Source organism: Artemia franciscana, chromosome 1, assembly GCF_032884065.1.
Source record: "Artemia franciscana chromosome 1, ASM3288406v1, whole genome shotgun sequence".
NCBI classification, from domain to species: domain Eukaryota; kingdom Metazoa; phylum Arthropoda; class Branchiopoda; order Anostraca; family Artemiidae; genus Artemia; species Artemia franciscana.
This window is the reverse complement of record NC_088863.1, coordinates 28,016,987-28,032,781: the sequence shown is the minus strand read 5'-3', so window position 1 is coordinate 28,032,781 and position 15,795 is coordinate 28,016,987. Positions and strand designations below refer to the sequence as shown.

Sequence of the window (15,795 nt, the reverse complement as noted above, 5' to 3'; positions counted from 1 at the left end):
CTCTAAATGAAAAGAAAAAAAGTACAAAAAAAAGTATGCGAGACTGAGCATCAACAATTTTTGAGAATAATAATGAAAATAACAAAAATAGCGAATAATACACGACCCAAACAAATCTCTCTAAATGAAAAGAAAAGAAGTAAGAAAAGAAAATACAGGACTGAGAATCAACAGCTTTTAAGAATAATAATGAAAATAACAAAAATAGCGAAAAAGTAGTGAGAAAAAGGGCGAAAAAAAGAAGCAATACAAAGAAAAAAGAAGAAAAAAACGATGAAAAACAACACAAATACTATTTCAAATGTATTCACCTAGGGATTTTATTCTCTGCGCAGACGGTTCACCTGGCGACTTTCTTAGCATGTTGCCGCGGGCAGTCCATGCATGTTTGACGCCGAACCGATCCCTTGCGGCATTTAAGAAATCACGACGTCGCTTTGTAAAGGATTCCGACTTCTGTGAGAAAATTTTTCGAGCAACCTCTTTGCTAGCAAATCGCACTAGTGCTGGGACAACTGTGTCACTAGCACTCATTCCCACTCGTTCTAAACCAGAAACACTTGATAATTCGCTTGAAGAAATACCAATAACACCCATCTGTGTCATTAGGATATTGAGTAAAGTCGTTTTAAGGCCAACCCTTGGCTTTTGTTTCAGATCGTTGAAAACAAGACTGTTCAAGATATTTTCTTGATTCACATCGTCAAGCCTAACTCCGAATTTTTCTTAATTCGATTCTTCAGATTAAGGGTTTGCATTCTACACTCTTTCAGCTCTCGTTGAATACGGTCTAAGATGGGATTGAACTCCTGTGACACAAAATTGTACAACTCATTAGTTATAGTCTCAGCAGAGTCTTTAAGACAAGATTGCGCTTTCGCGCCACTTTTTGCAGAAACCTGACGAGATATCTCTGAAGCTATAGATTCTTTAGTTTTTTCTAACTCATGTTCTGTAGCGGAAATTCGTGCAAATAATGCAGGCTGTGAACCGGGTAATGCAGCACTTTCTTCAGATGCTTTTAGTGTATAAAATGTTTTTGAAATCGACCTGTAAATCTCGGGAAAACGCCCGAGTTAATCAGATACGAGTTTAACATTCTTCGCAGTTTTAGTAGAATCTTCTTGAACGTTGTTTTCATACGATACAAGATTACTCTCAGAAACAATTTGCTCGTTGTGATCCCCATAGCAGAAAACCAAATAGCTTATTCGCTTTCCATCACTTTTTGCAATTTTTTGAATTCGTACAGGCCACAGTGGATAGCCTGGAAATTTCGCCAGTGCTAAGTCAAATTGATTGTCTGACCGTATGATTAACATGAGCAGGAGAAAAAAGAATGAAAAACAACAAATGAGACTTGTTTTAAAGTAGGCAGGCCCACGGATGACGTTAGGAATCACCGCTCTTGCAGGATGGTCCAGTAAACTGTGGAGGCCTGCAACGTTTTTTCCACCGTTTTGTTACATTCAAAACAGTATAGAATACAGTAATTAGCAAGACAAACAAAGCCAGTCTTTTTCGCACAGTTTCACAGCAGATCCTTTCACTTGGCACAAAGCCGCACACAGGTAAATCGATATTTGTGCGAGTGACGTAATTAATGCAATTCAACCTTTACAGTTTCATAATATTTCATCCTTATAACTTGAAAAAATAATCCGATTAATTTAGCTTGTGTTCACACTTCAAGAACAAGGTAGTATCCAGAAAAAGGTTTCGTATACACTTACTTTCTTTTTTATTGGTGTTTTATATATTTTTTTATATTTGTAGCTGGGATTCTACCGTGTTAAATACAGTGAAGAGCTGCTGAAACGTCTTGTTCCACCTCTCAAGTCAATGACGCTGCCCCCTTTGGACAGACTTGGAATTGTTACTGATGTTGATGCTCTTGTAAGCTCAAATTTTTGTTTATTCATTTATTTTCATCCAAAATGGTAAGCATTCAGTGCTTGTCGTAACAATAAACTAAAAAAAAACATCGCTAGCGCTGAAGAAAAAAAAGACAGCACTAAAACAGAGAGAAAATATGAAAAATAATGGCAATATGTACATCGAAAGCATCTGTGTAAAAAGTATGAAGCCCAGAAGAACCTATAAATATTTATTAGCCTAGTAAAATGAATAGTTTTATAATGGGAGGAGAGAGGGAAATCTGAACAAGAAGAGCAAATCTTGTAACTTACGCTAGGGGAGGGATCTTGATGGAAATAAAAAAAACAAAAAACAAATCATTCCGACTAATGCCAAAACCTAATCAAGCGAAATTCTTTAAATAGCCAAATGTTGTAGAATTATCGATAAATTTGTATTTTGCCTCTTGGTTTCAGAGGCCATACTACCACGTTGTGGCAGTTCTTAAGTAGTGGTTCCAGTTCTTAACTTCTTCAAGTTCTATGACATTAGAATTTTTCAGTTCTCAAGTAATCATTGCAGCTAAGTATTTGTGACCAAATGACAGCAGATATTCTGCAAAAGTATGGCACTAAGATAGGAGGGGCATTTGCTAGATATTTTTTGTAGAATTTGTTTAAGGGTAATTTTATGAATAGAGCTTGGCGCTGCGGTGCCAAAAATGACTCTTTATGAATGACTTGGTACGACCCACTCAGTAAATGCATCATTAAAGACTGGTTTAGGCTTATCTCCCGAATGGGCAACTACGGTTTACCTAAAATAGTTATATTAAGGAACACTGTCAGATGGTAAGGAAAAGGCTGGAAGCCCTTGATTACGGTGGGGTTACTTTTTTCCCAAGAAATGACTAAAAATCTCTTGAGAGGGTGACTAAAGCAGAGGATAAGGATAGGATGAGATGGAGGTAAAGTGCTTGTTAATGCGTTTTCTCAAGTGGCTTAACGCCACTTGAAATGTAATTGAAATGTAATTTGAACTCCAAGACTGCTTTGTTATATACTCCGCATTTATAGAAAAAAAACCTTCCTTTTTTCAGTCAGAGATCTATTCCCTCTGTAGTAAGGCTGGGTGACAGGCTTGCTACTATTTTCCTAAGGAAAAAGACCCAGCAACTGAAACGTCGCTTCGACGCCATGTGGGCCAGTAATGGCTTTGGAGGATCTTTTTAAGTTAGAAAATAATCGTTTGTTCTAATTAAGCATATTCAGTGAGTAAGAAATATTGAAGCGTTCAAAATCATCTCAATCATAAGTAACATACCAAAAGTAAAAGTTGGTTACCCCAAAGGGACAAAAACTGTCATTGAATAGTTGTGTTTTATGCTATTTCTAATGAATCATTGCTTGGTTGATCTTGAATAGATTCTCCTTACTTAAACACATAGATAAGCACATACGAACCAAAATAGTCCTCGCGATTTGTTCAATATGTAATTGGTAAAATATATTTCTAAACCCAGGCCTCCCGCTGGGTTCATAATTAGTTATGAAACAGTGCATATTTTTAACTTAGGTTCTAAGATGTTCATAATTTAAAAAAAGTATCATAAAGTACATATTTTTCTTGTCATCAGCTGGAAAGCACTTTTGGTTGCTGTCTTTTTCCTCATAAAGGACAAGGGAAGTAAATGTGAAAGAGTTCTATTTATAACCTTTCCAACTGTAACACTGCATCTTTTGTGAGCATATATTTTCTTATGGCCAAAAAGACATTGTTACATTTAACTTGGTTTCTATATTGCCCCCATATCTTCTTATACTAAGCTATCTTTTAGTCTTTGGAAGAAAAAAAAAATCACTTGTGTAATATAGGTTTAAAATCAGTTATGCTGCCATCTATATTTTTAACGGAATAGATAGCATAAGATGTTTGGTAATATCAGACATTACTTTTACAAAAATTTTGATTGTACTTAGCAAGATTTTGATAATATCAAGCACGATTTTTGATAACAAAACACCAACTGCCCATTTTATGTCCACGGACAGTTTCTGAGGTTTAAGTATCATAGATTTAGCTTCAAAATTCGTTAATAAAAATCGGAATCAAAAGTTTGTAAAGGTCATATTTTTGTGGTCAAAAGTTCATTTTGTCACAAAAAATCTAACGGGAGGCCTGTAAAACAGCGTTTAACCTTTGTCTTAATTTTCTCAAATATCTATTTTATTAAGGTAATCGATTCTACATCTAATCTACTCAGCACTACCGCTTGATTTGCCGCCATATTATGAAATAGGTCGATTGAATCATAAGAAAATGACGGCTATTGCTTAATACTACTTGTTTTCTGTCGTAATTTTTTTAAGCTAATTTTTTTCTTCCTTTGCTTTAGTTGAGAAAGATGCTTTTTCTCAATCCATCATTGAAGTTAGGGTTATTCAGCTTTGGGGTAATATATATTTTACTGATTGGCTTTTCTTTCTATGGCTGTATCTTAACCACCCTATGGATTTGTTTTTTATGCGAAAAGGTTTCATAATTATAACCAAACACATACACTAGATTACAACCCGGAGCTGGCATTAGCTTAAGAAGGCAACACAACTTCGAAAAATCGGCAGATTATACGAAAAATATAAAAGTATTGGAGAAAACCTGCAAAAATTTTGATATTTCGTCAATTGATATTTTTCAATAAAAATTTCTTGAACGTTCCCTTCTCCTTTGTATATCCCTGAGTTACTATTAATAATCCAAATATAAAATATTGCAAAAATGTGGTTTTATCTCACTTTCTAGCGCTATAATGAGGGAAGGTTAAGATGGCTAGGACAAGTTCTGCGAATGAAAGATGACAGATTGCCTAAGACCGTCCTTTTTGGCCAACCATCTTGGGCCAAACGAAAAACAGGTCGTGCCAGAATGGGTGGGAGGGGGTTTTAAGGAAGGATTTAAGGTAAATCGGAACTTCTTGGGGAGGAGTTTGAAGAGATTGGCTTCAAATAGATTGGGATGGAAGAGGAACATGACTAGATGTTTTGACCTCAGGGGATTCGTGCGACAAAGAGATAGTAATAGCAGTTGTATATGTTTGCAAAGCCTCATGATGAATGACACTAACTAATGAAATTATCTCATCAGCCTAGTGTACTGGTTTTTCTCTTTTTATCATTATTTTGTTAACACCAGACTTACGTAGGGTTTGGGGCCAGATTCCCAAGAAATCATCTAGTATTGACAATTCTCTAACGTGATTCATATATTCAGCTGTCCGATTAAAGAGCCTGTTAATGCATTTTTGATGAATATTGAAGCCTGATATATTCGTTAAAAACACCGATCCACTAAGTGGATCACTGAATGTAAAACATATTTTGACTTTAAACAAAAAAGTCAGAATGTACAAATGACGAAAACGAATTTTGGCTTCCTTTCACATGATTAACTTTTGAGCATGCCTTTCACTATTAGTTGTTCAGCCTGAAACTGGAAAGAGCAAAGAATTGAAAGTCAACTATCACATGAGAAACATGTCTTACACCAACGGTTCGTTAGTTTGGCTACCTAAAAGCTTTAATTTTTATCGGTAATGAAAAAACAGAAAACGATGAGTAGTCTTAGAATCGAAACATCGATTGGAACTTCAAAATCGGAGTCGGAAATTTTTTTGACACAGTCCCATTACTGCTTTCTACACCTCTAAGCTTATACTCTTTTATTCTGTTTTATTTGTTACCTCTTTTCTATTCCGTCTTAAATCATTCTCAGGACAATATGTAGGCAGAATGCTAGATCTGACTAAGTGTAACATGTAAGAAACTTTACTAGACCTACGATTTTTTATATATGATAAGATCTGACTCAATTTTGAGCTGCAGACTATAATACTAATATTTGTTTTAGGTCCAAGCTGGTAAATCTAGTACTGTAGATTTGCTAGAATTGTTTTGGGCATATCAATCTGAAGACAGTTATGTTGTCTGGTCTTCTATCTGTTCAGGCCTATCACGCTTGCAAAATATTTGTGAGATAATGGGCTACAAGAAGCCTATGGATTCATATACTAGAAAATTGTTACAGAAAGTTTTAAGTATGCTGGGATGGAACGCTGTAGAAGGAGAAAGTAAGTCCTTTTTCCTTTCAGTTCCTAGTTGTATTCGTTGTTTTAGTTCAAAATTTGATGAGCAATGTTTGATTTCGGTGTACAGGGTGTCTCAGAAGTAAAAAAACGTTACGTGCGTTTGTATTCTACTATTAGCTTTGCTTCTATACTCAATGCTGTACCTGTCAATCAGATCTCTGCTCTATTAACACGTTCCTTCAACCCGGCTAGGGCGGTGTGCTGGCGTTCCTAATATAAGACTGAAATAAGTAAGACAAGAAGCAGAAAACTGTTTTTTATCAATCAGAACACTCACCAGTAGCCAATACTCAAGTAGCCCATTCTTAATGCCGTACATGTCAATCAGATTTCAGTTCTATTAACATGTTCCTTCAACCCGGTTGGGGAGGTGTGCTGGCATTCCTAAAAAAAGATTGAAATAAGTAAGACAAGAAGCAGAAAACTGTTTGTATCAGTCAGGACACTCACCAGTAGCCAATACCCAATGCCGTACATGCCAGTCAGATGTCTGTACTATTAACACGTTCCTTCAACCCATTTGGGGAGGTGTGCTGGCGGCAGCAAGATATTGTAAAGACTGGAGACTGCTTGTCGATGCCCTAGTTGCCTCTGGACGCACAGGAGGATATAAGGTCTGTAGCATAAAAGAGATTTGTATTACCAGAGGATCAACCCAGAAGTACCTTGTAATTTTTCTTACCTTTACTGAACTTGTCTTACTTGAATTTACTCAGCGTTGCCAAATGTCAAGAAGAAATAGTACCTAAGTCTTAGACCAAGTCATTCACTAAATGGTGCTAGTCTGATGGATAGAGCATTGGTGTTATTTAACATCGTATGGATGCAGTTTGTTCCTTTCTTTATGTAAATTGCATGATTGAGTGAACACATCTGGGTTCAAAACAATGTTATATAATTAGTGGAAAGTATAAAAAAACTGCACTCTAAAGAAAAGTATAATATTGTCACATGTTTATAAAATAAAGTTGTAAAGAGAAAATACAAATGTGCAGAAAGAAGACAAAGAAATATGCACCAGATAAAGGATTAAGACGGAAAATAGCAACGTACAACATAATTAGTTAACTAAAGCCTCGCCATTGCAAAAAAGACAATGCAGCAGTTACAAAAGCCAAATAGAGAATTCTGTTCTAACTTTCATAATGTAAATTTTTCTTTGTCCACACAATCCAAATAAAAAAGGTTAGTCCATGTTAACTAATTAGGACGTTTCTACTTCCCCGTTGACAAATTGACTTTTTACGCCCAGCTCTTCTATTTTTAAGATTGGATTTGTTGTATCTAAAAAAATATATGTATTAATTGGCAAGTGTGTTTAATTATTGAAAAAAAAAATGTTTATTACAAGCCCATTTATTATAATATGTAAATACAACAATGGTATAAAACACCAACAAGCCGGACTAGTTAGTATGAACAGCATCTGAATTCTAGTCTTAGAGTCATGGGCTCTAGCTTGGCGTTGTTTTTTTTTTTTTTTCGTCAGTAAAAATTAAAATATTGAAAATATATTCCTTTTCAGTTAAAGTTGTATTTGTGTAAACCGGTTTTAGACTATATTATACGTGCATGTGGATAAAGAATTTAATTCTCTCTTCGAAAATGAATGTCTTCAAAGTTACGGTTTTGTCGAGCCCACCCTGTTTTGTCATGCTGCTCGGAGATTGAATTTAAGCTTTCAGTGACAGTTCTACCGATCTGCAGAAGACAGTTCTGGTGAAGCCAGCCTTGAATTTTAAATAGCACTCTATTCACCATAAACGGCTATATTTCATAGAACTTTTCAAAAGTCCACTGATAAAAAAAGCAATACCTTTCCTGTTGCTCTTCTTGCAAAAACTTGGATGCATTCAAACTAAAAAACAACCGCATTTTGTCCCATAAAATTGATGCTCCTTCATTATGTTTCAATAGCACTGTATGTAATTTTGCAAGTTGTTTTGCTACCTTAGGATAAACCTTTTCACTTCTACAGGAGGCAGTATCACTTCTACAGCGAGGGCCGTTCGTCAAGATGTTTTTGATTTTGTGTTGGTGGGGGAGCGGACAAAAATTGGCTGATCCTCACGAAAGAGTATGCGCCATGATTTGTTCTTCTTTTTATTATGCCTTTCTTCAGATACTCTTTGCTGCTGTTAATGGTATGTTTTGGGGCTCGGAATTGTAAGTGTCAAATTGTGCTAGGTTGAACAATTTATCAAAGATTCTATTGACAAAATAAGATTCTTTCACTAGTCAGCGATTAATTCAGTTCTTTCATCTTTTTTGTTTGGTCAAAAGCAACATAGAAATAAATAAACAAAATAGCTTCTGACGATAGTCATATCGGCTATATGTTTATTAAAACTAGTGATGGTTTTAGGTAAGGCCTAGCCTGGACTATAGACCACTATATGCTCTACTAGAAAAAAGTTTCGTCTCTTTATTAACCCCTCAATACTAAATTTTAAAAATCGAAAAATTTTGTAAATTTAGAACCAATCGATTTATAAAATTAAAAAATAAGACGTTTACAATAGATTAAATTTTTTAAACAACTTTTTTCTTTTCTCAGAGGTTACAACTGGTTCATTCCGTGCAAGAATCCTGCTTCATGCTGGCTTAGCCGGTGACAAATCTGTTCTAGAGGAATCGCGTCGTCGGTTCAAAAGACACTTGGATTGCGTGGAGCTGATTCCAGCTGACCTTAGGGCTGCTATCTATTGCATTGTTATGGCATTTGGTGACAAAGAAACATTTGAAACCCTGAAAAAGGTGTGCCTTTTTGTTGCTCTTTGAATGCTCTTACCCTCCAAGCTCTTACCATGCTCAGGAACCATGTTTGTTTCTGAAGCGTGTCGAAGTGTGCGCAAGAAGAGGGAAATAAAAAATATATGTGGCAAAAAAAACTATTTCAAAATGTTTTGGTAAAGGTTAAGAATACCGGCTTTCCAGAAGCAGAAATGCTAGAACAAAAAAGAGACATTTTTAGATTGCCAATTTTGTGCTAATTTTTAGGGTTTTGTTCAGGTTTTCAACAATCCATCCCCATACCCCCCCCCTAATTTGCTCATTTATTCCAAGGCTCTATAATAAATTAACATAAAAAACAATGACTTTCTTAATTTTTAATTCACAGCATATTTACATTAATCATGTTTCCTTCTATTAATATTCACATTTTAACTCATCTAACGTAGAATTTTTTTTTTTTTTTTTTTTTTTTGTATCCAATATTCAGCAATCTCATTCAGGCTAAACTAAATGATTCCACAAAGAGTAACCGGTTTACAACGGATCAACCAATGGAAAGAACAATAAACAAATATATCATCACTTCTATATATGTGTCCAAAGGGGAGGGGGGATTGTCAGGGTAACGATTATTATGTTAAAAAAGAGCGTTCAATAAGAACTTATTGGTACAGTTTTTATTTTATGTTCTATATAGCTTAAGGCCATATACGGGGGGGGGAGGGTGTCAATTTTTAAAAACGCGTTACAAAATCATAAAAATGTGCATAGAATTATTAATCTAAAAATGTCTCCCTTTTTTCAGCCTATCTCCTTCTGGAAAGCCAGTATTGTTAACCTTTATCAAATGTTTTTTATTGGTATGTGTACGTAATTGAGTTGTTTAGGTGGATTCAGGTGTTTTCTTTAGATAGTTGTAAATGTTTGTTTAATACCACCTATTTCCAATTTTTGGTAAAGACTTGTTATTTTTTTTTATCTTCTTGCGTTCTTGAATTATTTTTTTAATTTTCTAATTCGTTTTGAGAATAATATTGCTTGTTCAATAATTCGAAAATTTCAAGTTTTCGATAGTTTGAAATAACAAATTCTTCGTAAGTAGAATGTTCGAAAGTAGATGAGAATGTTCGAAAGTAGATGACCACCTGTTTTTATATCTGTATTATATCTTCGTCTTTCTTGTCATTGTCATTTTCGACACATTTCCAAATACGGAACACTTAAATTTAAGCTTTCAATCTACAGCATAATCCAAAGTAAATTAGTTAATGGAAAATAATTAAATCGACTTACTCTTAAACGAAATAATAATCTCAAAAAAGGGGAAAAAGTAGTATATTCTAATAGTTAAAGTATTGGAGAGCTCCATATGCTTTTTTTGGAAATAAAAATTCATAAATTATCTTTTATTTCTTTTAGTTAAAAGGAATTTAGTCCTTTATTCCTTATAGTTAGAGTATTGGAGAGCCAGCTAAAGGCACATTAATGTTTTATTTGAATTATTTAATATCGTTTCTGAGCATGAACGGATGACGATAGAAAATTTTTTCAGTGTCAGTTGCTCATATGAAAATTGGGGACATAGTGTGCATGATCTTGAGTCTTATTTGCCAGTCTTCGTTTCCTTCCAACGTTTCTTTCTTCCTTATTTTCTCTCTATATATCCATTTACCTTTTCTTGCATCCTTAGTAGTCTTTTATGGATGTTTATCTAAACAAATCATTAAATCTTTTTGCCTTTTAGCTGTTTAATGAGGAATCTTCTTCAGAAGAGAGACAGCGCATCGGTTCGGCTTTTGGCCAAGCTAGAGATGAGAGTATCCTTCACGAAGTTTTAGAATTTTCGGAATCAGTAAGTTTTTTAACGACTTAGTAGTTGTTTTATAATATTATAATATTGTATAATATTATAGTTATTTATTATATAGTTGCATATATTGGTTATATATATTATTTATATGGTTATTCAGACCAAGTTGTTATTATTACTGTTGTATCTATAATTTGCTTTTCAATGAAGGTTGGAAAAATAAAAAACTTTCTTTAGTTATTCATCTGCATTGACAAAATGTAATCTAATTGCTGCTTATACGTTGCAAGATTTGGAGGGTTGGAGGGGGGTAGGAAATATCACAAGCCTTGTCGTTCTCATCCTCCCTTGACTATTCAATTGACTATTCTTTTCTCTATGGACTCCTTCTCTATCTTCTCTATTAGCTGCATCGACTATTCTTGTGCTAGTGACCTAGAAAATGAGAAAAAAAAGTATCAGCCAGTAAAAAAATGAAAAGAAGACAGTGCAATTATTTTGGCTAGAACCCCAGTTCCATCCTCCCAAGAAAAAAAAGGCAAATGTAAGACAAATCGTGAAAAAAAGGAAAACTAAATAATACAAAGAATACCCAACAGCTCAAACCTAATCAAACATAAAATGGAGGAAAAGTCCGTATACCAAATGACGATTCTTGAACCTATAAACCTACTAGGCATTCCACTCCATAGGAATTTTTCATACTTTTTTCGTGTTTGTCCTTACTGGTGAGTGATTGGTTTGATGGTAAATTGTATGCCATTCGTTTTTCTTCCTTTTTTTCTAGTCCCTGTGCTCGGTTCTTTTATCTATTTTTTTTCTCTTTTTTTTGTAAATTATTTTCTTTTTGGCATGATCATTTTTTTGCCATATGTCATTACCGAATACTATACTGTTCATCTGTATCATTCGAACTGTAAGTAGTAGTGGTTATACATTCTTCTGGTCTTTAGTTTAATTTGATCTTCATATATTATCCTTTTATTTTCGTGTGTTCTTTTTTTTCTACATCGTAAGCTTTAAGTATGTTTTCTTCTGTCTTCTGATTTCACTTGGTGCTGAAGACAGACTGAGAATGTCGGTCTGTTTTTAACAATTTTCTTTTTTCATTTTTGCTTTTGTTTTTATTGATCTTAGCCCATTTTGCATGTATTAAAGTTTCCGGACTGCATTGGAGTCGTGATTGCCTGATTTGATCTCAAAAATGGTCTTGCGATAAAACCTCAAATACAGTTTATCACTGGTCCCAGTTTTATTTGACTTTCATTCAGTTTTAAACTTTCTAATTTTGTTTAGGAACATGTGCGAAAACAAGAATCGGTATTGCTACTTGGTGCTGTTGCGAGTTCACAGCTTGGGCAGCAGCTTGCCTGGAACTATTACAAAGAAAAGCACGAAGATCTTGTTCGAAAATTCCCGGTAAGTAAAATAGTGTTTCAGATACAACCAGTCTAGGAAGCTAGGACGAGATAAAAAAAATCGCCAGTTATCTCAAACACAAATTTATAAATTATGCCACCTCTACCCTTAAAATGGTCTTCAAAAAGTTTCAACTCGATTCCTAGCTATGAGATAAAATAGCGTGTGCTTCCCAACCTAAATATAAAATTTGTCACCTTTCAATGAAACTTAATGACTATGTGCAGCTTTATAATTAGAAACACTCGCTAGCCTTCAGGCTTGAGATTTTAAATTAAAGTATAATGCAATAAAACATCAAAATAATTGCATAGGCTTAGGTTGTTCAAAGGGATACAGTTAAAAACATTAACAAAACATTCTCAGAGGTAAAAAGTATTAGTTCCATTGTAAATTCTCTTAATATTTATGATAAACGGGATAGAAATAGAGGATCGAGAGAAATTGACATTTCGTACGTAAATATGTACACGATGTGATGCCTGATGTCTAGGGATAAGACTATATTAAATATTTGAATCAACTCCTGTCACAACAAGATAATTACACGATAACATTTTCAAAAATACTACACAGTATTTCCATATTTAGGGTTTTTTACTGAGCTTTGCTGTTCTTATTAATGATGTCTGGGATGCACGTATAGAGAGAGACGGATATATACATTGCCTCCTTCAGTTCGTTTGGGCCACTGAACCTCCAGTGTAAGGACAGATATCCCTGGGTATTACTACCGCTGAGTGGCTTGAATTTAAGTCCTTAGTCTTCAATGGAGAGTGTCATCCCTACTGCCTTGTCATACATCATTGTAAGGACAAATAAACAATTATAAAAAAGACACTTGATTATACAAAGGCATTGACTTGTTTTTCCTACAGCACCGATTTAGGGATGCCTTGATAACTCTTTGTTTATTGGAAACTAAAAATTGAAGTAGTTGGTAAAAAAAAAAAAAAAAAAAAACGAGAGCAACACTGGTTTTGTCGTGTGTGTGTGTGTATTTTTTTTTTTTTTTTTTTTTTTTTTTTTTTTTTTTTTTTTTTTTTTATTTTTTTTTTTCTAGCACCCTGATTTCAGGTTATTCCTACAAAGTGGTAAGGGTCTAACCTTTGCCATTTTTACGGAAGGTGTGAACCTTAGTCTGCATTGATGAATATGACTGCATTTTGGAAGGCTTCGTAGAACTCTTGCCTGGGGGCAAAAGGGATGGTTTTTGCCTTTCCTTGAGCCAAAGCCTATGGTGTGTGAAGTGAAGTGGAGTTGTATAGCCTATGTCAGAGGGAACTATCTGAAGTTATGCAGTCAAGCTTTCGTTTCATCAAACCATGTTTCTGCTTTCCAGTGGAAAGCTCCGTTCTAGCAGGCAAGCAGACAGGCACCAGTTTCAAATTGAAGATGGAATAAAATCTATAAGTGTTAAATATATGCCGCAGTTATCTGGCCCCACAGCCAATTTATATTCTTGGAGTGATAAATAGAAGAATTTATAGAAGCAAAAAGTGGCATTCTCCCACGGGTCCGAAAGTGCTGTTATCTATTGTTTCTATCCATTTCTGTTCGTGATTTTAGCTGAGTTTATCATTCGGTTTTTCGCACTTGGGATTGTGATAGAGAAATGGTGTCAGATATGCCTCTTAAACTTCAAAAGTTCGCTCATTGCGAAAGAAATTGAAGTTTATCCTTTGCTCTTTTCTAAGTGATGGTGTTTGAAACTTGGCCTTCGACAAAAAAGTCAACTTTTGAACTAAGACAGGTAGATTTTTTTTTTTCGACGGCAGTCGATAGCTCTTGATGAGCTGATTAAAGCATATGCCATCCATTTTCTGGTAGAAAAATTTCTTCATGAGAGGTATCAGTTTGAAAGTTTAAAGGGGTTGACAACTTCAGTAGTAAGGTACACACTGAAATTGTGAGACATATAGGGGAATTTTAAGCAACAGTCGGCTGTTAGCTCATAATCATTTTTGGCAGTGAGGGGTTCGCAACTTTTGCTAGTTATTGTCCGTGTTATTTGTTTCCGGTGTATTTGATGGTAAGACCAATTTGGTTCCAGTGGTAAGACATGTGGGGGACTTGTTTATTTTAAGATCCTTACAGATTAACAACTTCAGCGTTTAATCGAAGCGAGGAAACAATACTAAAGTGTTGCTCTCTTAACACTTTGCTCGGCGAAGCCGAATAAACGTTGGCGCAACACCTCACGTTGCCCATACAACGTAGATCTAGTTTTATTACTATCTACAGTCAGTTGCGCCCTTTCAAATCCAATTTTGTTAAATCAAAGAATTAATGTTTTTGCCATTGTTTAACCCTACTTGTGTTCTATTTTATGTTCTGTATGACTTATGTTCTTTAATGAGTTATGTTCATTATGAGTTATGTTCTTTAATGCTGTGTAATATGTGTGTGTATAGTTATGACCAGCAGAAGACCACTGAGTAATAACGCCAGACTGGGACAAGCTCCAATAATTTTTGCTTGTAAAATTCCAGCCTGGTGGAATTCCAGTCCAAAATCAAATTTTTCAATGTGTCTTTGAATAAAAGTTATCAAGTTTGAAAAAATGTTTTAGCCAGGTGATATCAATTATGATTCTGTAATCATTAGTTATAGAAAAAACCCGATGCTGATATCAATGCTCTCGAAGTATTGCATCTAATCAGGTAGAGTCTTTCAAATAAGCCTTATGTCAGCCTTGATCTTGATTATGACTTTCAATTAATGTTTGTGAGAACCAAATGGTGATAAAACTAGCAACGGCTTAAATAAGTACTTAGATAAGATCTTTCATTTTATAAGAACGACTACCAAAACAAAATATGTTGGATTTCGGTGTTTTGTCAGACTACAAATCACTTGACACATTTTTTATTAATCAATACTGTGATGTATATTCTTTTATCAGAAAATAGAAAGTAAGAAAGTAGAAAACAAGAAAATAGAAAGTAGATCAATACTGTGATGTATGATCTTTTAATAAGAAAATAGAAAGTAAGCTTAAAAGAAAAAAATTGTCAAAGCAATAGATTAAATAGAAAACTGATAATATAACAAAAACGTTGTGAATTCCAGCAAAATATAAATACCTTAAAGTGTGTGTGTTTGAGAATGGAGGGTGTTAAAGTGGGTAAAACAAAGTATAAAACATGGGGAGGGGGACAAGGAGGTTGACTGAAGTAGTTATTGAAAAGCTTATTAACAATTATACTAAAAATATTCGAGGCTGTTCTGTGTGGGTGTAGGGGAATAAGTAAGGAGTTCGAAAGAAACTAGTTGAGGAGTCCTGGGAGTAAGAGGATTTTGGAGTTTAAAAAATAAGTTGGAAAAATAGGTTGTATTTTATCAGACAAAAGACTTCTATGATATCCATCATTTTCCCACTTTTCATAGATATTGAAAATGATTGAAAACTTAAGTATTAAGTTTATAAGTATGATTTCTAAAAGAGTAGCACAAATGACATTTTATATTCGCTAGAAGACTAGGATCTAACCAGAAAGCAGGGTGTTTTGAGTATTATACCCCAAACACCCTGCATTCTGGCACCCCAGGTATACTATTTTATACTAATTTATTTAATTATTTTATTTAATTATTTATGATTTATTTTATTTATACTATTTTATAATAATTTTTGTGTACATCCTAAAAAAGGTATATATCTTTCAGGGTGCTTGGCATATCGGCAACGTAATTCAAAGCTTCACTTCAAGTTTTGCCTCAGAAGAGCGTGCAAAAGAAGTGGAAGAGTTTTTCAGTAAACATCCAGCAGGTAATGCATCATTTTGTATAGTATGTATGTAACAGTAGTAGATACCCTACTTTCAAG

General features: G+C 34.4%; 1 protein-coding gene across 1 annotated transcript in view; it reads left to right on the top strand.

Moving 5' to 3' along the window:
- Positions 1-15,795, top strand: part of LOC136027934 (puromycin-sensitive aminopeptidase-like) — a 102,599-nt gene that overhangs the window by 80,818 nt on the left and 5,986 nt on the right. Inside the window, exons 9-14 of the mRNA XM_065705402.1 lie at positions 1,777-1,896; positions 5,764-5,983; positions 8,559-8,758; positions 10,482-10,589; positions 11,844-11,966; positions 15,636-15,738. Of these exons, the coding sequence (XP_065561474.1) occupies positions 1,777-1,896; positions 5,764-5,983; positions 8,559-8,758; positions 10,482-10,589; positions 11,844-11,966; positions 15,636-15,738 (874 nt within the window). The remainder of the gene's footprint in view (positions 1-1,776; positions 1,897-5,763; positions 5,984-8,558; positions 8,759-10,481; positions 10,590-11,843; positions 11,967-15,635; positions 15,739-15,795) is intronic.